This window comes from Apostichopus japonicus, chromosome 13 (genome assembly GCF_037975245.1).
Source record: "Apostichopus japonicus isolate 1M-3 chromosome 13, ASM3797524v1, whole genome shotgun sequence".
Taxonomy (NCBI): Eukaryota; Metazoa; Echinodermata; class Holothuroidea; order Aspidochirotida; family Stichopodidae; genus Apostichopus; species Apostichopus japonicus.
The window spans coordinates 13750040-13775840 of NC_092573.1; the positions used below are offsets into that span (position 1 = coordinate 13750040).

Here is a 25801-nt window from a genome sequence, read left to right on the forward strand (position 1 = left end):
TTTTATCAGATTGTGTAGTAACTGCTGAAATCTGACTAGCTGTGATGTCACATCAACACATTCCAGAAAAGTCTTTGTTTTTTTTCTAAATATTTTGTGAGATTTCATGACTTTCAACCAGAAGATATATCAAGAGATCTCATATTTGTCAAAGGAAGTATTTGAGATTAAACATCTGAAGAATTTTTGATTATATTATTTTCAAATTTGTTTAAAAATGTAAATAATTTTTAAAGAAATATATTCACACATGTTAAGGAAGTGAGGATGTGACATCACACCCTCACAGTTAGTCTTTCTACACCAGTCATTTTCAAAGAAATTTTGATATCTTCAAAGTGTCATATCTCCTTAACAGAGCATGCTATCATGGTAGTTTCTTCACTGTTCTTTTTGTCTTTTTGTGCTCTTTCATACAAAATAGACATGTCAAACACCTGAACCAATCCTTTAATGGGTTTAGAGTAATAATTCAATGGGATTCAGACAAACGGGGAAATACGCCCACAATATTATAAGTAAAAGGACTCGGACTTGCCTAAACTCTAAAAGAACACGTAACTTACTTAACGAACTGGCCAACCGGACCTCACTGGGCAGCGGCTAATACAACACACTCTTGGAAATCAAAATTGCAAGTGCCCTAAACAATAAATACTGACTCGAAACCTCGGATCTTCGCGTGGCTCGAACATTCCACATAGCTACGAAGGAAGCAGACTATTGTCACGAGAACTGGACGGCTAAAAGGGAGACGGAAACAAAGGACTAAAATAGCATTTGGAACTACAACAATTCACTTATACATACAAAATATATTAGATCAAACCATAGAAATGGATCAAACAAATCTCCAGAGAACAATACACACAAACAGGACCAACTACTCCAGCAGTGATGCCACCTATGTACGGAGGCGTTTACGTGACGCTCCTCCGGGCGTCCCACCAGCCACCTGAAACCATTGTATTGAACTGTGTGCATTTGTTATACGACTTGCATTACACTATTCGGCAACCCAGGAGCTTTTTATTGCCTTAATCATACAAAAATTTCATATGGACCCAAATCTTTGGTTCTGTGATTGATTTTGTTATGAATCTTGTGTATCGTCAAGACTGTTCTTCAGATGGCAGCTGTCTGCAACCGTAATATCAAAGGGGGAGTTCCCGTTACCAACACATTGATTTCTAGTCTCGTGCAAATGGTACATACCATAGCCTGATACTCTGCCAACCAGAAATTTGTTTGGAAATATTTTCTAAAATCAAATTGATAGAATTTTTCAGACCTTATTCTCTTCAGCTTAGCAACTCTTAAATTTCACAGTTATTCCGTGAACTAAAAAAGGCCTCTGCTATGCTAATTTAAGGTTAGGTAGCATTGACCTAGAAATTGTGTGACAACTGACATTACATGGTCTGCTACTGTAAATCTGATAGTCCTACGCTCGCAAGTTATAATGGAGTTTGACCCAAAAGGTGAGTAGAACTATGCTTTCGAACGGTAACACAAATTTTTAGCCCTATGCTAGAACACAACTTCATGTTCCGAGCAAAACTTTTTGGGAAAATGAAACTGTGATGTTCATTTCATAGTAAAGCCTAGCTTAAAGTTATATCTCTGTGCCCTTGCATTAGTATGATGATAGATCCATTATCGGGTGTTACTAAAACGAATGACAATTGCGTTACACATAACGAATGACAATATGTTGTACTCACTAAAAAATTGCATTGACTAAAATGAATGACAGTAATGACAGCACAGACATTTGCTTCAACCGGATATCACAGTTCAGACTTCGTGGGTATATTAAAGCCATGCAAACCTAGTGGACGCGAAGTGCGTGGCCTACAGATCTAGTAAAGTACGGACAAGATACAAACGCACCTTATAGTAAGCGAAATTGTAAGTCTGATTTTAAAAAGTAAATTTAACGTCATTTTTCCGCTATTAATTGTTAGAAACTAACAATACTATAATCTTGAAACAGCTTCAGTTATCTTTCTATATAAATCTACAGAGGTAAATGTCAAAAGCACAGCACTCAAGCGCATTCTCACACAAACACTTTCCCTGTGGTTTCTATTCGTAAATTACACCAAAACCCTGCAACCATGTAGCCTAACATACGATTTTCCTCAAATCATTTTTGCGCAGAAAACCAATAACCGCATTTACTCCACTCCGTTAATCATTCTATCTCTTCTCACCACTGTCCTTCGTTGTCATTCGTTGTCATTCGCTGTCATTTGTTTTAGTTTGTCCCCCATTATCCAACGGTGTCACTACATGGGTTGGGGCAGAGCATACAACTATATCAGATAACACAGCAGCCAATATCGTTCAGATTATGGCATAATTGCACTATTAAGGCAAGGTTGCGATGAAATTCCTTCAGCTGAAAAGTTTGGGGTAGGTCCTAACTGAGATCCTCAGACCCTTCTTGTATCAATAATTTTAGAATAATGATGGGGTATGTCATGGGGAAGAGAAGCTCTGAACATTTCAATACGATTTGTACTTGATTTTTGGTCTGTTATGTAATTTACAGAGCACCAACATATCAGGTATAACCCTCTCAAAGATGATTGGATCCTTGTGTCACCACATCGAATGAAGAGGCCATGGAAAGGCCAGACAGAGAAACAAGTGGAGGAGAATATCCCTAGACATGACCCAAAGAATCCTCTGTGCCCAGGAGCAACAAGAGCCAAGGGAGAGGTACTGTTCTACGGATGCAGACATAAGCTATTTAGAATCTAAATTTTATGGCAAATAACTCACATTACTTCATACTAGAAAACAAACAGTCAAAATTACCAACTTGTGAAGATGTTATGAAGTTATGTCAGATTCAAACTTCCCTTCAAGCAGACAGTCTAGAAGGGATGCAACAATTGATTATAACTGAATATGGGACACAATACAACAATCTATTGACTGTAACTTCAAATGTGTTCCCATTGAAACAAATGACACAGGTGTTGAAATGCTTTATTTTGCTCTCTACCAGTGCTTTCAAAAGTTTGCTGGCGACCCACGCGCAATTCATATTTCAGAGTCGCACCCAAACCTTAAGCAGTTCTATAGTGGAGTGCAGTAATATTGTTTAGTAAACTGACAAAATAAGTTTATCAGAGATGTTTTTTCAATTAGCAGAACTAAGCAGATCTTAACATGTACAGTACCAGACCAGACTTTTGACTTTGAGGAAAAACAACTTTAGGTTGCAGGAAAACATCTTTCTCCAAGTATATATATTATGTAATGCTGCAATGTTATGTTGTTACATGAAAATATAAAGAACACTTTGCATCAGAAGTTCTGACCTAAAAATAGCTATACGTTTGTCAGTTTGTCACCTTCTCAAACATCTGTCTGTCTTTTCTCTCTTCCTACGTTTATACCCCTGTATTAGGTCAATCCTAACTATACCAGCACTTTCATGTTCGAGAATGATTTCCCAGCATTGTTACAAGAAGGTGCCCCTGCCCCAAGAGAAGATGACCATCCGCTACTACAGGCAAGATCAGCCGTTGGTACTTGGTGAGTCTACAAGTTTACCACTGATTCACAAACTCTGTTAGTACTGTTATGTACAAGAAAGAGATACACTTGTCAATACATAGCAAAGTGTGCATATTTCATAGAAATGTATGATTTAAAGGTATGAAGTATTGGCCCCAAATATGCTAGATATTCAAATATTGTCACCTTGATCAAATTTCTTAAACTGTTTTTATTACAACCTTTGAGGAAAATTTCCTCATTGGGACATTTAGTCATCTTATGTGTCCCTTAAAGTGTCTGAGAACAATTTGGAGAGTAAAGATCTCCAGGAAAGTACTTTTTCAAACTTCTAGCAATTATAACAAGTTTGGCTATAATTTGGGGCCTATACTGACTACCTTTAAGCTGTAAAATGGAAAAGCTCTGTAAGAGCTTTGAAATGTGCACTCATTGCTATATTGACAAGTGTATCTCTTTCTTGTGTATGTTAAAACAAAATCATAGCTTCATGAACATGAACATTTTCTTTGATTCTAACTCTTGTCGTTTTTTCTTTAGTCAGGTAATGTGCTTTCATCCATGGTCAGATGTTACGCTGCCTCTGATGTCTAACGCTGAGGTAGAAGAAGTCATCAGAAAGTGGGCTGACATTATTTCTGATCTTGGTGCTAAATATGAGTGGGTACAGGTGAGCATGTCTCATAAGTGTCTCTGTCTTCATAGTAATTTGTTTTGTAGTTATTATTTTTATGTTTTTTTCCCCATAAAATAATAGCACTTGTGTATGTTATATGGGTAGGTGGGCTGTGTGTTGGAATGTGGAGGGGGGGGGGAGGGGTTGGGAGGGGGAATAATAAGAGGAGGATGGTACATGGTAACCAGAATGAATTCATTATTTAAAGCAGAAAAAAAACCCACTTAGGTATTAAGTGTCATCAACGTCTCTGTCTTCATTAATTTTTTTTCTAGTTTTTTTTTGCTTTTTTTTAAACTTATTATTATTATTATTTATGATATTTTTATCATATAATATTAGAATTTGTTTTTAAAATATCTGCATGGTGAGTCGGAGGATCAGGTGTGTGTAAGGAGGGGGGAGAAATAGGTAGAAAAGGGTGCCTGCACATACTCTCATTTTTTCTTCATAGGAAAAACTAAGGTCTTCAAATTTGATTTCACCATATTTTTTACAGATATTTGAGAACAAAGGAGCGGTAATGGGCTGTTCGAATCCACATCCTCACTGCCAGGTTTGTACTACAGATTTCACTGTATTTTAAACCGATGCACTCTGCCACCAAATGTGCGAAATCATTATTTTTCAACTCTAAAGAATATATTTCTGTCATCTACATTCTTACAGCCAGGTATTTGCAAATAGATGAACACTCTAATCAGACCCTTGTTGTCCAAGCATGTATAAAGGATTAGCACACTAATCCACACCCTTACTGACAAGTATTTGGCTAATCCACACCCTTATTAACATTTATGTTGCAAAGGATTAACTCTGTAATCCAAATCCTAGCTGCCAGGTATTTGACAATTATCTTCAAAGGATTATCACTCTAATCCACACTCTAAATGCCTATTATCTTAAAAGGATTAACATTCTAATCCACACCTTTGCTGCAGGTTATTTATGTGAGGTTTTGCATTCTCATTCTCACCCTCACTCCTAACTATTTACAATTAAATTAGTTATCTATTGGATCAATGAACTCTATGATCAGAAATTTTACTGTAAGGTTTGTACATAACGATTAACTCTCTAATCTGTATCTTCATTGGCAAGTACTCTGAGATGATTTATGTCTTAATATTCCTGCCTTTTCTGTTTGTGTACAGCAGATGTAGATGCCAACCCTTCTTCCCCCTAAGCTAATAGTATAAGAGATAAATATGAATTAGTGAATATGCCAAAGGTTCAGTAATCTGGCAAGTAGACATACTGTACAGGCTTAAAGCAGTTGCAAAATTCCTACCTTATACTTTTATGCAAATCTATCCATTGGGTACATCTGGATATAGTGTTGTGGACCTCACTGGTTCAGTGTTAATGTTTTATGTGGAATATAATGATAATAATGTCATATGTGGTAATCAAAGTCTATTTATGTTGCAGGAGATGTTAGTGGTTTTGTACTTCTTTGAAGATAATGGCTTGCTTTATAATTATAACACTTTTTGAAAACATGGCAGATCAGTTCAGTACTATGACTTAAGTACAAGATTTTGACAATTTCATGTAATTGGATACACTAATACCTCAAAAGTATTCTTTCAAGGGCATCTCACCTCAGGAGAAAAAGATAAGGCAAGTGACTTTGTTGATAAGTTGACTTTTAAAGGGTTTTATTATGAACGCGGTTTTTGTATCTGTATATATGTGGGTGTATATATGTATGTTTAAGTATGTACATTTTTGTGTGTCTGTGTGTGTTGCTGTGTGTATGTGTGTGTGTGTGTGTGTGTTTTGTTTTAGGTCCTGCTGATAATTTCTTTGTTCAAGAAGCTATAATGAATGACTTCAACTATGCGTTACGTTTTAGTCTAGATTTTTAACACTACAAATTTTCTATTTCTTTTCTTGCATCTTCAACCCCTGATTGTTGCTTCTCTCAAACCTTCTTCGTCCTCTCTTTCTTTTCACCTTCAGGTTTGGGCCAGTAATTTCATGCCCAATGAACCGAGAATCAAAGATACAAATCAACGGAACTATTTTCAAAAACATGGCAAGGTTTTGCTCGTAGACTACGTTAATTTGGAGCTGGAACGGAAGGTAAGGGAACCATCGTAGGAAGAGGTTTTTGGAATTGAAGAGAAACAAACTACCTCTAGAAACACGAAAACTGAGTGAGATACAAAAATCTCAACACCCTATAGCATGAATAAGGTCATTAGTAATGGTTGATATAATATGTTAATAGTGTTTTGCAATTTTTTTTTCACCACTAAGCTACAGATCAGGTCTGTAAGATTTATAGAGGATGATCAAAAATAGTATTCCAAAAGTTCAAAACATTAAAGGAAAACAATCGAAACCATTCAGTTTTGATTAAAAGGTGATATAGGCCGTACACGATGAACATGAAAGGAAATTGAGAGATGTCTTGGTTTTAAGTGGTCCTTCAAAAACCAAACTGTAGAGTTAAAGTTTTAACAGCAATAACACCGCACAGATCCAATAATGCTTGCAATTGGTGTAATCTGTTTGTCTTGATTCATAGGTTTATTTGGTTTCCTTGATAAATATGATAATTGAACACATTTTGTGGCTGAAATGATCTAGTTTTCAATATTAAGATTAAACAGAACCGACAATCTGTGAAAACCTTGCATAGAGCGTGATATCTCAAGAGGAAAAATAAATTCCTTAAATGATGCAGTCACTTTACCTAATCGAAAACCTCAGTTCATCGTTTGCATTTCTAAATAATATGACAAAGTACTGTTATATTGTTATACCAGTAGAAATACTGTGTTATTTTTTACCATGGAAAGATTTACAAAGGAAACCAAGAAAGTGCATCACCAAGTGGCATTATGATATCAGATTATGATAAAAAATTGACTTTGAAATCGTGGTATGGGAGGTTTGTGTTGTCAGGGGAGAGTCATTCATCATTAGCATTCACTCTATCCCATGAAAAAAGTTGATGATAGATTTTGCTTTTTCAGCTTACAAAATAATATCAAGTGTATACTACGGTCACATCTACTACTAATATATGAAAAGGATAACACAGTAGTTTAATAGTTCTAGTTCTAAGTTTAATAGTTCTAGTCCATGACTCCATGCCATGTCTAGCTGCACCACAGACCATCTGGTTAGGTTTGTCTTGTGAGGGAACTAACTTTCACACTTTTAAGCAGTGTTTGTACTTGCCCTTTTTTTTTCTTTGCTAACACATTGAGTGAACAAGTGGTCTGTGTTGACCCTTGAGGTGTTTGATATTGAGTACAATGGAAAACGTTTTGCAATTAGTCCAAAGAACATCTTCATCAATAGGTAAATATTGCTAGATTGGGTTGGACACTGCGTGCTATTTTAAATAGCATCAAAAGTTCCTTACACCTTACCCCCCATCTCCCACCCCACCTCCCCCCCCTAAAAAAAAAATAAGGGGAATTTGATAGATTGAATGTCGGGATATTCCTCTGCAAATTTTACCTTTTTCATCTGTCTTTATATTTTCAGGAGAGAATTGTTGTTGAGAATTCATCGTGGCTGGTTGTGGTTCCCTATTGGGCTACATGGCCATATGAAACTATGCTGCTACCCAAAAGACATATACTCAGGTTGTCAGATCTAACAGAAGCAGAGGTCAAAGGTCAGTTGATTAAGGTGACAACATGTAAACCAGTGTCATTATGTGAGAACTGTCTAATTCATTTAAGTATATAATAACATGACAAGTTGGGAAGCAACTGAAGCAATCTCCATCCAAACTGAATCTAATTTTTGTTTATTATGCCCAGTAAAAGATCCCTCCAGTAGTCAATGTACAGTATGCCTGCGTATGCCATCTTATTAGCAATGTGTCAGTTTATCTCTAACCTAGTAGCTAAATAAGCAGGGGGGAGGGGGTAGGGGGGTGATTAGAGTTACACAGAGGCTTGTCGTTAAACAGCATTGCCCTGATGAAGTATAAATACATATTAGGCTTGGGTCCAGTTAATCAACTCAATGATGGCAGTAGATAAAACTGCATAATTTACATTACAGATCAGCCTCCTGATCTCCAGAGCGTTAACACAAAGCTTCAATTAGGTTTGAAACTCTTCATGTATATCAGACCCCACTTCTGGGGTCATTTAAACAGCATGTTGAGGTTTGCTTCAGAACCATAAGCAAATGTGATGTGCATTGCTGCCATTATAATCTATTACCATTGTGCCAAATTCCAAATAACCAACGCATAAACAACACATAAAGAAACATCAAATGCTCCCTGGATCCCAGTCTATTGCGGGGTCCAAATTGCTGGGTCTGCCTTTTCATGTTTGCACCTCAAATCAGGGCCGTAAGGGCAGGGTTCAACCAATCATTCTCAAGTGTATTTAGTGTACAACAAATGTATTTCACCTTCAGCATTAGGGGAGTAGTTCTATTCATAACTTTATCATGTAAACACCAGATAAGTTACTCTCTGTATACTATCATTATTGAGCTAATATGCATTACTATATCATGTTACACCTGATAAATTACTTTCTGTATATAATTATTATTATTATGGAGCTAATATGCCCCAGAAAAATAACTTGAAACTGAAAGACGGTCATTCAGTTTGTTTTTCATAATTAGATGGAAGCCTAGTCAGTCTACTGTGTAGTCTACAGCAGTGCAAACATAGGTTGGGATTTGGACAGGGTGGAGGTGGTTGTTTTATGGTGCCTCATGATTGATATTTTACTCTGTTTTATAATAAGATGGAAGCCTAGTCAGTCTACTGTGTAGTCTACAGCAGTGCAAACATAGGTTGGATTTGGATGGGGTAGAGGTGGTTGCTATGGTGCCTCATGATTGATATTTTACTCTGTGTTTTATAATTAGATGGAAGCCTCGTCAATATACTGTGTAGTCTACAGCAGTGAAAACATAGGTTGAGATTTGGACAGGGTAGAGGTGGTTGCTATGGTGCCTCATGATTGATATTTTACTCTGTGTTTTATAATGAGATGGAAGCCTCGTCAGTATACTGTGTAGTCACAGCAGTGCAAACATAGGTTGGGTTTGGATGGGGTAGAGGTGGTTGCTATGGTGCCTCATGATTGATATTTTACTCTGTGTTTTATAATTAGATAGAAGCCTAGTCAGTCTACTGTGTAGTCTACAGCAGTGCAAACATAGGTTGGGTTTGGATGGGGTAGAGGTGGTTGCTATGGTGGCTCATGATTGATATTTTACTCTGTGTTTTATAATTAGATGGAAGCCTAGTCAGTCTACTGTGTAGTCTACAGCAGTGCAAACATAGGTTGGGATTTGGATGGGGTAGAGGTGGTTGTTTTATGGTGCCTCATCATTGATATTTTATTCTGTGTTTTATAATTAGATGGAAGCCTCGTCAGTATACTGTGTAGTCTACAGCAGTGAAAACATAGGTTGAGATTTGGACAGGGTAGAGGTGGTTGCTATGGTGCCTCATGATTGATATTTTATTCTGTGTTGAATAATTATATGGAAGCCTAGTCAGTTTACTGTGTAGTCTACAACAGTGCAAACATAGGTTGAAATTTGGACGGATTAGAGGTGATTGTTATGGTGCCTCATGATTGATATTTTATTCTGTCTTTCCTTCTCTTCCAGATTTGGCAGAAATAACAAAGAAATTGTTGACAAAATATGATAATCTATTTGAGACAACATTCCCATATTCCATGGGCTGGCACGGTACGTACCCATCTTTTTAAAAGGATTGTCTGGTGGCCCAAAGAAGTTACCTTAAAAAATAGTAAATAATTTTCCAAACATGTTGTCAAAGTATGAGAACGCTAATATTGCGTTTGACAGAGAAACGATTTTTTAATCGTTAAGGATAGACATTTCAAATATGATTTGAACAGTACAATACGTGACGTCAGCTCTGCCATAGCAGATTGCGTCGTAACCCACCCTCCGCACAGTACCTATACTGTAATCACAACAAAAACCGCGTTTGTATACAGATAAATTTCTTCCTTAATTTCCGGTGAAATTTCTTAGAAATTAGATATGTTTTCAAAAACTCCTTAAGCCGCCATGTACTAGATCGGTGGTTCCGTGGTCTTTGTGTAACACAAGGTAAATTTTAACAGCAGACTCTTCATTGTTTAGGCTTTACATCGCGCTATCCAGCTCCAATGCGAAGAATGTTCGCATGTAGCCTATACTCAAACGTTGACAATCGGACAGTTCTGCGAAGCCTAAGCTTCTCAGTGCTACATTGTGCTCTGACAACGATTCCGATAAATTTCTTCCATAATTTCTGGTGAAATTTTTTATAAATTAGATATGATTTAAAAAACTCCTTAAGCCGCCATATACGTAGTAGATCAGTGGTTTCGTGTTCTTTCTGTAACACAAGATAAGTTTTAACAGCGCACTCTTCGTTGTTTATACATCGCGCTATCCAGCTCCAGCGCGAAGAATGTTAGTGCGTATAGGCTACTCTAACGTTTACAATCGGACAGTTCTGCGAAGCCTTAGTTAGCTTCTCCGTGCTACATTCTGCTCTGAAAACGATTCCTCCAAGTTTCATCTTTCGGTGTAACAAATACTTTTCAAGTTTCCTTGTAACTGTTAATTTGATCCGTGAATTTTATTTCAGCGATTTCAAAGAACAGTTTATGAACTGTGGTTTGAGTGTGAGTGTATTATGTGCAACGCTATACAAATACACCATCTGGGCATCGTAGGATATACGTTCGAGAGTATGTACATTATATTAGGCAATCCAATGTGCATACACGTGAGAGTGTATTTGTTGCGGAAATGGGAGTGCTATCTTCAAGTCGCCTGTTTTGCCTATCTGCAAGCACTACGTCAATCACCATATTGAAGCGTTCGAACAAACGGTACTTTTGGTGAGAAACTGGTGAATTTGAAAACCAGATTTCTACAAGAAGAAAACGTCGAATGGGGATAATTTTTACATGGTTAGAAAGAGAAAAATAATAACTACAAGGACAATGTATCAAAATCTTCCACCAGACAATTCCTTTAAGAAGAAAAGTTTGACCTACAAATTAGCAGTAGACAGAAACAGAAACTATCAGATATTAATTACCTCAAAATTATTAATTACAGAAACTATCAGATATTAATTACCTCAAAAGGAAACAATAAGTCTGCGACAACTCAGAGCAACCAGTCATGACATGTCATGACATAGCCTCTGATCATCATGGAGACGAACCCTGGTACCCTGAACGACTGATCATCACACACACAACGACAGTTTTCTGTTTCATCATCCAGTGCTTCTTTAAGTCACATGTTAAATTTCTTTCCCATGATTGGTTACTTTTGTCAGAAGCTGACACCACAACCTAAAACAGGCAAGATCTTGTCTTGAGTCCAGTCATGACTGCGGCGAGTACGATGGGATTTAACTTCAATAAGATGGCACCATGAGGTCTTTGCATACTGACTGTTAAAATAATTGTCTGGTAGCCCTTAGAAGTTACCTTAAAAAGCGATAAATAATTTCCAAACATGCTTTCCAAATATGAGAACACTAATGTCCCTTTAACTGTCAAGTTGATCCGTGAATTTTATTTCAGTGATTTTGAAGAACAGTTTATGAACTGTGGTTATAGTCTGAGAGTGTATTTTGTGCAACGTTATGTACGTATACCAACTGGGCATGGTAGGCTGTATACGTTCGCGATGTGTACATAATATATAATAGGCAATCACCTGTGCATGTACACGCGAGAGTGTATTTGCTGCGGAAATGGGAGTGCTAACTTCAAGTCGCTCGTTTTGCCTATTTGCATGCACTACGTCAATCACCAAATTGATGCGTTGGAACAAACGGTGCTTTGGTGAGAAACTGGTGAATTTGAAAACCAGATTTCTACAAGGAGAAAACGTCGAAAGGGGAAAAATATAACATGGTTAGAAAGAGAAAAATAAGGACAATGTATCAAAATCTTCCACCAGACAATTCCTTAAATTAACACGGTACAGCTGGTCACATCTGCAAGACCACTACACCACACTAGTCACAAAATAAATTTGTAGTTTATCGATTTATTATATTATATATTATTTATTTGATCATTTTTATTGCTTTATTTGTTTATTTTCATTCTTATGTATCATTTTTATATATTCTCATAGCAGATGACCTGCAATACTGTAAGTCTAACAATTTAGTCATCAAATACATTGTTGGCTGACTTGAATCAAAATTTACCCCTCCTGATGGAGCTGCACGGTATTCATATACGGCACAACACAACAATTCAAGAGCTGTTTTTGTCTTGTTAAGGCTGATATAATCACCTTTTCACAACATTCTGACCATGAATAAATGTACTAGTCTTCTTTCATGATTCTAACTACATTTGTGAAGTGAAGCAATATTATCTTTTGTAGAAATAAATCACTGTCATTAGTTTGAAGCTTTAAGTTTAACCAACAGTAGAAGAAATGTAAGATAAAAAACACTTATTATTCACTGAGGAAGCCTTACCCATCTGGTAACCTTATTGATACCTCTCCCCCCCCCCCCATTCTCCCTACACACACACACATGCACACCACTTTCCAATGGTTTTTAATGGAAAATATAAGTAAGGTCAGTGATATCCTACAGATGTATTTGTCAACATTAAAGGCATTGAAGACTCGCCCCAAACCGCGTGCCCCGCTCTGAAGAAAGTTAACTTTCCGTTGCTTGCAAGAGAAATTTTTTTCTTGTCGGTACAAAATGCAGACAGTAATGAAACGTGATACCTTGTTATCTTTTGTCTAGACCTGAGATGTCCATCGCTGCTATGTACACTTTGTTGTGGGTATTGACCGTAGCTGTATGTATTGACTGTACACTAGTGTCTAAATACCGACGATAGCAAGCTGTGTGTGTATTTTCTAGGATCGATGGTGGTGTCTAACACTTCTGGTACGCCTCATTTGAAACTAGGTCAGATTACCAGCATGAGACGTTTCTTTGTGCCCGAGTCTTCACACCCTTTAAGTCTCATCTTTGCTCATACACAGGTGCACCGACTGGTTCAAAACTGAAAGAAGACCAAAGTCACTGGCAGTTACATGCAATGTACTACCCCCCTCTTCTGAGGTCAGCTACCGTCAAGAAATTTATGGTTGGGTACGAGATGTTGGCTCAGTCACAGAGAGATCTGACTGCCGAGCAGGTAAGATCCACAAGGTCATAGGTCATATACTAGTAGTATATATGTATACTTAAATATGACCTAGCTGCTCAATTCTATAGCTTGTCTGTGATAAAAGTGATTTAAGAAAACACTAGTGAGTTTTATAAGATATCTCTCTTGGACAGTTTCTGAGAATTTCAAAGTGATGTAGCTGTAAGTTTGTCCACTATTTCTGTTACCATAGTTACTTGAAGTATTACCTCATTATCCTAGCAACTAGATTATACTATCAGCCCTTACTAACCCATTGCCTGTGACCAATCTCTCTGATATGCTGGTTTGTAAAAACTTGGAAATATCTCCAACATCACTTCTGTAATTCAGTGCAACTGTGTGGTGGTGTTTAGAGATAATGTAACCAATGAAAGAACACAAGATAGTATTCAACTTCACTAACCCTCAAAATTACCAAAGTCATCCACGGTTGGCATTGCTCATTGTGCCTTGGCTCAGTATATATGTAGTGATTTGACTATGAAAGTAAAGTTGGTTCATATGTGGGATGTTACATCGTTGTAGTTGCATAATAAATAACAAACGTTGAACAGCTTTGGATCTGAAATGCTGAGTTGAGTGGGAAATGTATATTTAATAGTGATCCTTTCGGTTTACTTGTTACATGAAGTGACATCAAAATAACTTAGATACATTGAAAAATCCCACAAAAAGTTACAACACACATTTTTTGACAGTGTTATTGATGTTACATGAATATTAACCGGGACTCATGTGAAGCTATGCATTCGCAATGCTTTCAAAAGTAGCAAAGATTGAACAACAGTCTGTCATTGCAGTTTGGAACAACGATCCTGTTGAAATCACCTTTGTAGTCCCTCTATAGGATGAGAAGTGCAAATGAATGTGCGTTCATGTTTTAAAACATGATAATTATAATGTGTGACCATTTTATTGTCTTTCTGGCATATATGTATGCAAGGGCGTAGGAACCGGTGGGGCTGGGGGGCGCCAGCCCCCAGTGAAAAATGTGGAGGGGCGGAAGTATCATTCCGCCCCCCCCCCCGCTTCGCAAGTCAGAAAACCCCTTTTTCATTTCCAAATGAGAAAAAAAATCTCATTTGGAGCACCAAATTGCATCTAAGACCTGGTGAAAATACAAAATTAAGTTTTCAAAATGGAGTGGGTGTTGAAGTGTGCTATATTGCACCAAATTGCATCTGAGGCTACCTAGAAATGCAAAAAATTCCAAAGGGGAGGAGGACACCCCCTCCCCTTAGACCTCTCCCCGAGGCCGGCCATCAGTCTTCAGCCCCCCCACTCAAAAGTACCTTCCTACGCCACTGTATGTATGAGTCATACTATCATATTCTAGTATGAGCAAGCTGTAGTATGGACTATCAGCACAGATTCGGTGCACTTCTGTTGTATATATACCTGGGTTGCACCACTAGGTTGTGGGAGATGTGTGGGGGGGGGGGGGTGGGGGAGGGAGAAAGATATGGGTGTCCTTATATTTACCAAGACATGTGCATATGCTAAAAGCTTGCCCCAATAAGGACCTAAATAGGCAAAGTTCATTACTTTTTTGAGTATTTTTACTGTAAATCATGTGTCACCTGTTCCCCCTCCCCCTCCACCTCCCCCTCCTTCTTCCCAGTGTATCTGCTCACTCACTTATGAGCTAGCTGTCATCTACAAATGCTAACTAGGTGCCACTCTAAAATCAAATTGCTTTGTGTTGTTTATCTCATTCCAGCTGATCCTCTTCCTTCCTTCCTTGGCAAGTTTTTTGGATACCTCCATTGATAACATAGCACCCCATACTCTAGCTTCCTGTAGGCCTCTTATCAGAACCTCCTGGGATTGTATTGTGATGAGATTTTAACTTCCTGAGGAAATCTTTAATGACACAAGAAATGAAAGGCATTTTCTTGGCTCCAATAAATCATGGTTTCTCAATTTAGCATTTAGGACAAATAATGCAACTAGCAATCCAGTGCATAGATATGAAATGGAAGTGTTTTAGTTAACGTCATAAGTATTTAATAATCTAGACTGCATTGAAGCAAATTTAAGAAGTTACTTTAGCACACAAAACTTGCTGGAAGTTCTCAAAAACTCTTTCCCAGGAAATAGTTTCCAGAATTTTAAGAGTATATTAGACTATAATTGATTAAAATGTTTCAATCAAGGAATATGGTGGATAAAGACAGCAGGATGTCTGTTGAAACTTGTTGCATACGTGACCATTATTTGATTCTCTTGCATATTTGGCATCAGTACCAATCACCCTTAAAGGGTGTGAAGACTCGCCCAAAAACAAACGTCTATGCCAGTAATCTGACCTAGTTTCGAATGAGGTGTAACAGAAGTGGTCGACACCACCATCGATCCCAGAAAATACACACACTGCTTGCTACCGTCAGTAATTAGACACTAGCGTGCAGTCAGTACATACAGCTGCGGTCAATACCCACAGCACAGTATGCAAACGATACAGCGATGGACATCTCAGGTCCAGCTAAAGATAACAAGGTATCACGTTTCATTACTGTCTGCATTTTGTAGCGACAAGCAGAAAACTTCACTCGCAAGCAACGGAAAGTTAACTTTTTCAGAGCGTGGTTTGGGGCGAGTCTTCAATGCCTTTAAGGTTTGTGGTAACATTACCCATTACGAGCCCTGCCATTAAACCTATCTATGAAAAGCTTTTACTCTTGATCACCATTTGGGTTTTTCTGAGCTGAGGTATTTTGAAGTCTTATAAAAATTTGACATTGTTATGGTCTTATACCTTTGCCTGAAAAATATTCTAAGGATCTAGAAATATTTCTTTCCATTTTGGTAGTTAATTTGGATGACTAGCATCCCTGAACCAACAATTAATGACTAATACACTCTGGGACTGCTTACATCACATGACTAAACCATAAAGTTTCATTTAGCAATCAAAGGTTTGAATAATGGAATTTTCCGTTAATGAAGCTGATTACCGCTACAGGTTTCCTAAATCTGTATGTAAAGTGTCGAAAATTCTTGTCAGGTGTGAATTTGGGTTGGACATTTTCTAGCAGGGTTTAAAACTGCAATATTGCTTTCAGAAAATATGTAAAAGGCTGAAACATTTACTGTACAAATGATTAACAAACAATGACTAATTGTACTCTGTAATGGGTGTGTCTGTCTTTAATTCACATGCCCATATTTCAGGAATAAAACATGACATATGATGTCTTGAATATTTCCTTTCATTATCAAAAATGTTTCCCAAAATGAATTTCCCCATTGTTAAGTTGGCTAACACTACTAATAAGCACTCTGAAATCCTATGAGAATATCCAATTCTTTCATTTTATACATAATTTTACTGTAAGAATAAGTGAGTCGTGACCATGTTTTTGTAGTAAAGCCAGGGACATGGTATTGATATTGAGCTCTTAGGTTGATTGACTACTTGGGTTTTACCTAGCTACACTGGTTTATAAAAGGGAGTGGTTAGGTTGTGATGGTCTTTTATTGATTTGGTGCTTCAAAGTTCAAGGATGATGATCAAGTTTAGAACACCTCATCCAATTATGTAGTTCAAGATAAGAAACCTAATGCCCAAAAACTTGATGGTAACTGAATGTCTCCTTATTTATCATTAGGTCTATAAAGATGTTTTCAATATGTATTACAGGCTATGAAATCATTGTGTATATCTGGATTGACTTTATCTGTGAGTCATAAATGAACCTTACACTGGTAGTTGTAAACAGCCACAGCTAACGTTCAAGCTGTGTTTGGTACTGAGGCTATATACATATGCATCGGAGCCTATGAAGTCTAGCTGGCATTGGTGGGTGTTTGCGTGTGGGTGTGTGTGTGTGTATGTATGTGACACCCTAGCTTCTAAGGGTAAGTTTATGATCCCTTATGGTTTTATGGGGCTATAATGCATATCAATGAGTGGGTGGGGCTTAGCGTAAAATTCTTAGGATGTCAATATCTCTTCAACCCTATGTCTAATATAGTTCATACTTGGTATGGTGATGTAACTACATAGCAAGTACAAATTCTTTGCAACAACAAATTTTATGACATTAATATGCATGAGTAGATTGGGCTTAATTTGGAAATCTCCAAAAACAGCTTGTAAACATGACATCTCAACAAACACTGTAAGATGAATTAATGTCATACTTGATAGGTAGATGCACCATGTTGGGTAGATGTGACCTTATGTTTTCATGGCTCCCATCTCATGAATATAAATGAGTGGGCAGGGCTTTACAAAGAACTTGTAAAAGTCAATATCTCTTCAACCGCATGTGATGTAACTACATAGCAAGCACATGTTCTTTGCAACAACAAGTATTTATCATGAGTGGCTGGGGCTTACTCGAAAATTGTCAAAACCAGCTTGTAAACACGATATCTCCACAAACATGGCATGGCATGCGGGGATGTCCTGCGACAGAGACATTGGGTCATCTGACCGTAAAATCCTGAATTGGATTAGAAGAGTATGTAATGCAGTCAAAGGATTTTATTCTAGTTTCATTCACCTTGATCTTTGAATGTCGGTCAGTGATTTTAACTTTTGAAATAAATGGTGCAACTGACGGTTTAGCCAAATATCTATAGCCAGACTACTATCTAATATCTATGTGTGTTAGTCAGCAGCCTGTGCAATACTTGAATGGCAAGATGATTAGTGTCGGCCACAATCCTAGATTGTTTGGCAGTTTGTCTGTGAGTATAGGCTTATATGTCTAAACAAAACAGGAAGGTAATTGTTGACATTAAAAAACACAGAAGGTCAGGGCTTGTATTAGCGTTAATAGACTGTGGTTATCTGGAAAATTACAGTTTCCTTTCTATTTGTAGTAATACAACTTGTAGTTACTGCTTTAAATAGTGAAGTGTGAGAGAATTGTTCTCAATTATATTACCAACAAAACCTGTTTATCAAGTACCTCACTGGTATTTCTTTCCCAGTTAATCACTTGATGTGTAAACTTTGACCTGTAATGGTTCATATTAGTCATATGTTCCTACAAATTGAGAAAACAGCCTGTAATGTATGTCCTGTTTCACATAAAATACTTTGCTTTTCTCCACCATTTGGGACAATTAAATCTCCCATCTGTGTTTATGATTGCAGTTTCGAATAGTATATCCAAATGGTTTTCCTTTCAAGTGAAGGCTTTGCCAACACGTAAAGTAGTATATATATGTCAACTCATATCAAATTTTAATGGAGCTTTCATAATGTGTTATTGCTTATACAGTGTTTCAATTGTCTAGCCGTGATGACAAATTTCAGCTTTAATTTTAGCCTTTGGATTTGTTACGCCCAAATCTGTGTGATTCAAAGAGATAACTGCGCTATCAAGAATCGTGGTTTAATTCTTTTCTTGTGAACTGATGCGAATCCGACTCCATGATGTCTGTACAGAGCATCCATTCATAAACTTATATCAGTAAATGAACAGCAGAAAACTACTTTGGGCTAATATATCACAGACATTTTTAAAGCAAGAAAGTTATCCCTTACCGAAATCCCAGATCTCGGCCAGATATAAGAAGTCAGATCTGGCCCAGATCTGGAATATCAATCTGGGCCAGATCTGCTCCAGATCTGGAATTTATATCTGGCCAGATAAAAATTGGGCAGATATAAACTTGATATAAAATGAAGTTTTATATGGCCCATATAAAATTTTATCTGGTAAAAATTTATTGCTTCCATATCTGGGCCAGATAAAACTTTATCTGGATTGACTACATATCCAGTTTTATCTGGCTTTAAATGGCCAGATAAATCTTTATCTGGATGGACTGTTTATCCAGTTATATCTGGCTTTTATGGCCAGATAAATCTTTATCTGCATATCTGGAATAGCTGTATGTAAGTGGGTTATGTCGATCAAATAGGAAATAAGTAGCCAAAATTAGACTAGCATTGAGAGTAACTTTCCAGCTTGATCAGTTATCTCTGTTCTGGTACAGAGACCCATACAGAGAGCAAGACACATATAAACACAGAACTCAACTGCATTGGAATATAGTAAAAATGTGTAATGTGCATGCACATTACACATTTTTACTATACCTTAACGAAACATTTGCAAACTGATATTTAATACATGTGCATTCAAATTTTGGGCCCAGATAAATCATATTACTTATTTGAAATAAACTGGCATGGCGCGGTACCACTAGTACTCTAGTATTCTTTTATTTAATATGTTTGCTTTAATAAATAACCCCTATAGGGATCTTGTTATGTTGTGGTCACTGGTTAAAATCAAATATTATCCCAAAAACTCCTTTGCTTCTTCAAAATTTAGTTATGAAAACACAGTCACTTGCTATATCTTACAAGTAGGTTGTTCAGGATTTGAATGAGAACTACAAAAGACGTTGGTTTCCTTCATAACTTTAAACTATTTGGAATAACAACTGCCCTATGATGTGTTATGCAGTACTTAATGATCTGCTTTATTGGCTCCAATTACAGCCCACTATAGCTAGGAAAGTTTTTTGATTACATAATCGACCTGCCATGGTCGTAAATCCACCTCAGGCTCTAAAATTAGCCTGCATAGCTTCTTAACATCATTAGGCTCTTTGTGTAAAACACTGCGTGGAAATATGTTGTCTACAGTGTAGTTAATCATACAGTGTTCACACAAAGACCCTCATACAAGATAAAGTATGTGGCAGCTAGGCAGACTAATTGGTAAAAAGAGGTACAGTAATTTTACGACCAAGGCAGGTCGATTACGTAAATCTCAAGAAACTTTTCCATGATAGCGAGCTAGAGTTGGGGTCTATACAGCAGACTTTAATTAACATGTGATGGTGATGGAGTAGTTCACTGAGATTTGGAGACATACCATAGGCGTAGGAGGCGGGGGGCTGGGGGGCTGCAGCCCCCCCAACCAAAATTTTTGGTGAAAATTCGGGCAATATGCTGAGAATTTTTCGGGCACCTACTGAAAGAAGAGAAATTTGCAATGTGTTTCAATGTGTTTCAACATCTTAATGTGCATATTATATAGTATTCATCGGTTAGTGGCATGTGATGTAAAAACCGATGAATGCCTATATGATATGCACATTAACATGTTGAACGCGCGCGGAGCGCGCGAAAAATTTGGTTATATTTTTCGGGCAAGTCGTTACAGCCCCCCAAATCAAATTAGGCTCCTATGCCTATGTTTGGAGATAAAGATCTTTGTCATCCGGTGCAGTATTCATTAGTTTATCTACTTTTATCTTTTCTTCTTTTCTTTCCCTTGTGTTTTCTTGTCTCACAGGCTGCCGAGAAGCTAAGAGGTCTTTCAGAAAATCACTATAAACTTCAACAGGATTTCACTGACAATGTTTCCTAAAGTATTCACTGACACCTTCTGCCAGTATCTTGCTTTGTTTCAATGTTGGCTTTTTTCTTTTATGAAGAATGTAATTCCTTGTGTGTGAAACCATCTTTAAGAGTCATCAATGGCAGGTGTAACCAGGGTCATGAATTTATGACAGTACCCTTTTAGAATTAAAATGAGAACAATATCTAGCTAGGACCAATGATAGTTATCTAATAAATGAGAATCGAGAGAATTATAGACATGGATACGCACTTAAGGGTCCTCAGCATTGCATCTAAATTTAGCATGCTGAAACAGCCAAGACATTTTCCTCTGTGGTTCTCATCCTCCAAAATGACACTCTTTGGAGTGTTCAATAAGAAAATGAGTCTCTTCCGAGACTGACAGTAAGTACTCTTTGTGACGCATTAATTTGCCTGATGACGTTTGAGGTTCTTTAACTTTATAGCATATTCCTGGCAATAATGTTGTGTGATGAGCTTCCTTGCAGCACTCGAATGCATTTACAATATCACTAGATAGCCTTTAAAGAAGAGCCTGCTAAGATCGAAATGTCAGGCCCTCCTTTATATACTTTACAACACAGGCATTGATTAGTTGTTAACACTTTTTGCTTTCTAAACTATAACTTGTGTGAAAGTAAGTTGGGCTGACTTTTCGATCCTAGCAGTTAAACTATAACTTTTCGCACCACCAAATACCCTACTGCAAAGTGGATATTGTTACCTTATTGCATCGGACTTATTAACAACTTTGATCAAATTGACTACTTTTTTTCTTCAAAAGTATCAAAGCAATCATCATTCATTAGCCTAGACCTACTGCACTTTCATAGATGAAACTATTAACCTAGCCTTCTTTACAGAATCTAGGCTGAACTCAGTTATTATCATGTACAGGATAATATTCCAAAGTGCCTTTTCCGACAAGAACAACCTGAAAACCAAAACGTTTAGTGGTTCGGATGTGTTAAACATATTCAAAGTGTGGTATGTCATACATGGTGATATTTATAAACTTGTGCACACACCAACATTAAGAGGGTTATCTATAGACTCATGTCGCAACATATAAAGGAAGGTACCATTGCTTGATAAGTGAGATTAATGAAGGACTTTGTAATAAACTCACGACTTATTGATGTCACTAACATGTGACATTTAACTTTAATTATTAAATTCTCAACAGAGAGAGTAAATGTTATTATTATTCCTAACATGAATATTTTGTAATACAGAATTTATGGAATACACATTCAAACAAGTAAGCTTCTAGTCATCTGTGTCAATCTTATATTATTTCTTTGTGTTGCATTTTGATTCCTGTAAATTCCTTCTGTGATTTCTGCCAAGCGGCCCCAAACTCCTGATGTAATATCTTAATGATGTAAGGGGTCACTGTATCCAAGGTTAACTAGAAACAATCTTGGAAATATTTACGATTCCAACTAAAATATTGGACGAAAAAGGACAGTTGCGCTCATCGAGAAATGCCATTTTTTTCATTGTGCATCTAAATGTTGGTTTTTCAGTATGGTTTTGTATTTTTGTAATATTTTTTATCATACCTAGCAGAGAGTTATAGTTTGCTATTGAATGTTTGGATAAATTATTCTCCAAGGTAGAGTTGGAATTTTTCGGTAGGAGAGAGGGGGGTGGGTGCCAGGGTGGTATAAAGGAATGGGATCTTATCAAATCTTGGTATGACCTTTATTAACATTTAGTTTTAGTTTAGTACAAAAAAAGGATCAGGAGGGACACTTACGTCCCCATCAAGGACCCTATAGGAGAGAGAAAAAAAAACTGAAGACACAAACTCTCAGACCCGATTACAATGCTTAAAGTGCTTGTCCAAAGCATTCTTAAACCCATTGACACTACTAGCAAGTACAACTTTCTCAGGCAAACCGTTCCATTCATTCACAACTCTGTTAGGAAAAAAATTATGCGGCATATTAATCCTACTATGTGACTTTTGGAGTTTAAAGACAATGACCTCTGGTACAACTACTATTAGCAAACATGAAAAAGTCGGTAAAGGATAAATTGTCAAAACCATACACTATCTTGAAAACCTGAATCAAGTCCCCATTTGTACCAAAGAAACAAACCCCTCTGCCCTTTTCTATCTATGCCACAGGTAGGATAAGGAAGAAGATACCAAACACTCCCTTGAAGAGTGGGGGGGGGGGAGGAGAGGGATTGAGGTAAATTATCTTGACCCTAACAGGAAACTGTAAAACAAATGTTAAAAACAAAAAAATGCAAAGACAAAATAAAACAGGAGGAAATGTCTCTTTTGGAAAAAGTGAAAATGTAATATCAATCTGTACAAGTTGTCAATCACAACCAATTCTGGCTATGATGACCATGTCAAATCAATGTTTTCCTCTTAAACAGGTTACGTTTATACCATGCTTACATCTTAAAGAGATGAGGGGATGGAGGGTGGGGGGGGTATAGAAAGACTAGCCCCTGTTTATAATTGAGGTCAGGCTTCACTCTCCTTGGATCTGCTAAAGAATCAACATGACAGATTAAAAAGTAGTTTATAACCTTCTTAAACAGGGTAAGGCTTTATTAAAACACCTCTTCTGAAATGAAATGCTCATTATGTTTGGAAGGTTTGTCCTTATCTTCTTCATGTTTGGAAGAATTGTCAAGTTTGGTTTAGAAGATGAAAAGTTGATGAAGCTGAATTGGGTATGATGAAACTCAAAGAACTGAAAAAAAATCCTAACGGTTTCTCGGGTGGAAGATCCAATGTTACAGCTGAAATGGGCAAGATACAACTCAAAAAACCGATACAAATACCGAAAGTCACTCTCTTTTCCAATTCAAAAAGTATAAGAAAAAAATGTTTTTCATTTCTTAAAACTAAACATACCCATGCGATATACAGCTTTTCCATCTACCCTGCATATAAACAATTCACAACTTAAAACAACTTTAACATATAGAATGGTACTTTGACCAAGGTCAAGATGTCTTACCATAGAATGTCAGGACACAACGGGGAGAGAGAGGAGGGACCCTTATAAAACAGTATATCCCAGTAGAAAAATAATTAGCATCATATCTAATCTAAACACAAAATCCCCACCAATGTCCACAAACTAACAGTTTGGCATGCATATCTTTATATAATATTCAGTTTTATACCCCTTACAGAGTATTAACTGCTGCTAACAAACGAATGCTTTTTTCTCCGTATTTATTTCCTTTTTTCATAATAGTGCAATTCTGTGGAAGAATTGGTCCAAGTGATTCAAATGTTCAGTAAAATGAGACAAACCACATAGGATCAATTCCAGTATTAGACAAAGAGTCTATTTACCCTAAAAAAGAATTTTTTTCTTAGCAATATGAATGGCGATATATGCTGTTCTTATTCAATGTGATTAACCAAAACAAAATCTTGTTTTGCATCCCACTTTTTCCTTTTATTAAGTTTATACTTTCTTCTTTTTTTTTCTTCTTTTATTGCTGGACTTATTTTAATTTACTGAGATATGCCCTCTGCTCATTTTGCCCCCTGCAGTAGATTCTATAGTTCCTTCAACCCAGTAGGGACTAAAATGTTCTATCGCCCTTTATATTATCTTGCATGACGACTTAATCTGTCATTTTTCCTTTGCACTACTTTGTTAAAGGGTATAATAGTAAAATGAAAAGGAAAATAAAAGGTGTGGGGGGGGGGGGAGAAATGACTGAAAGTCCAACTTAACAGTCCCAGCATAGTATGTCATCACACACACAAGTATGACTGAGAAATCCAGCTTAAAACTAGCATGTCAGCAGAATCCAGAAATGGCCAGTACCTTTTCATGAAAACATAGGATGATTTGACAAAGAAAAATACATCTAATAATCTACACAATAAAACTTAACAAACCCAGAAAAAAATCCAGAATAATTTTTTTTTTTTTAAATTAGCGATAACCTTGGTTAATTTAATTTGAAGAATCTCTCCTCGAAACTCCTCAATAGGAAGTTTTACATTTGATTTGCAGATCAATTGCAGCCGTTTTGCTCTGGTTTTCTCCGACCATCATTGTCATCATCATTATCATCAGTATCATGCTTGATTAATTACCAATTCTTCTTCACTTCTATAAAATAAATAAAAAAGTTACTTTTATTTGAATCATAAATCCCTGACATAGTTTTATAACCAAAAAAAAGAAAAATGGGTTATACTTTACCTATCTTGTCGTTATGCCACAGTTAATCTGATTTCTTTTAGTATTATTACTATTATTGTTATTATCATTTACGAGATCTGATCTGAAACATGAGAGACAAATGAGGAAACTTCCACCCAGAATGGTTTAACGGCTGTTTAATCAAGGATCATACAGCTGTTTAATCAAGGATCATACAGCTGTTTAATCAAGGATCATACAGTTTTTAAGACTGATCTCCCGACAGACTCTGTGATCCTTTCATGTTTATGTCATGAGTCTTCGTTCCCGGAATCGTCTTCGTTTATTTTAGCTTTCTCTTCGTCTTCTACTTCCTCCTCTTCCTCATCGCTTTCATCGTCGTCATCGTCGTAATCGTCGTCGTACGCAAAGTCCTCGTCCAATACGTCCGAGCTCTGTGGTTGGGATTGCCGTTTTGTTTTGATGCAGTAGTCGTTCAGGGTCAACGGTACGACCACATTGTCTTTCTTCGCCTCCTCCTTCGAGACTTGCACTTGTTTTCTGATCAGGAGAAAAAAAAATTAAAGGACATCATTACATTTTATGTTAAATTCAAATCATCATTCATGTTTGTACCCATCTCCACATTGACTTATCATGTTCTCTCAAATTCAAACATATTTGCCCATCTCCAAGTTTCTAATCATACAATATCTGGCCATCTCCAATTCAATCATATTTGCCCATCTCCAAGTTTATAATCATACAATATCTGGCCATCTCCAATTCAATCATATTTGCCCATCTCCAATTTTTCTTATACAATATCTGCTCATCTCTAATTTAATCATAATCTTTGCTGACCACCTCTGATTCTCCAGGTTCACAGATCATGTTTCAAAACTGCTATAATTTGGGTAAG

General features: G+C 36.9%; 2 protein-coding genes across 2 annotated transcripts in view; one reads left to right on the forward strand and one right to left on the reverse strand.

The window, feature by feature from the left end:
* The first annotated feature begins 1012 nt into the window (after positions 1-1012).
* On the forward strand, positions 1013-24450 carry LOC139978343 (galactose-1-phosphate uridylyltransferase-like). The gene is made up of 10 exons (XM_071988466.1): positions 1013-1481; positions 2558-2727; positions 3425-3552; positions 4075-4204; positions 4710-4766; positions 6176-6298; positions 7718-7850; positions 9830-9913; positions 13229-13383; positions 20670-24450. The coding sequence occupies exons 1-10, from the start codon at positions 1463-1465 to the stop codon at positions 20742-20744; spliced, it is 1074 nt and encodes a 357-aa protein (XP_071844567.1). The 5' UTR covers positions 1013-1462; the 3' UTR covers positions 20745-24450.
* Positions 23030-25801, reverse strand: part of LOC139978344 (ubiquitin-conjugating enzyme E2 R2-like) — a 29547-nt gene continuing 26775 nt past the window's right edge. The window contains exon 5 of the mRNA XM_071988467.1: positions 23030-25440. Coding sequence (XP_071844568.1) covers positions 25191-25440 — 250 coding nt within the window. The 3' untranslated portion in view covers positions 23030-25190. The remainder of the gene's footprint in view (positions 25441-25801) is intronic.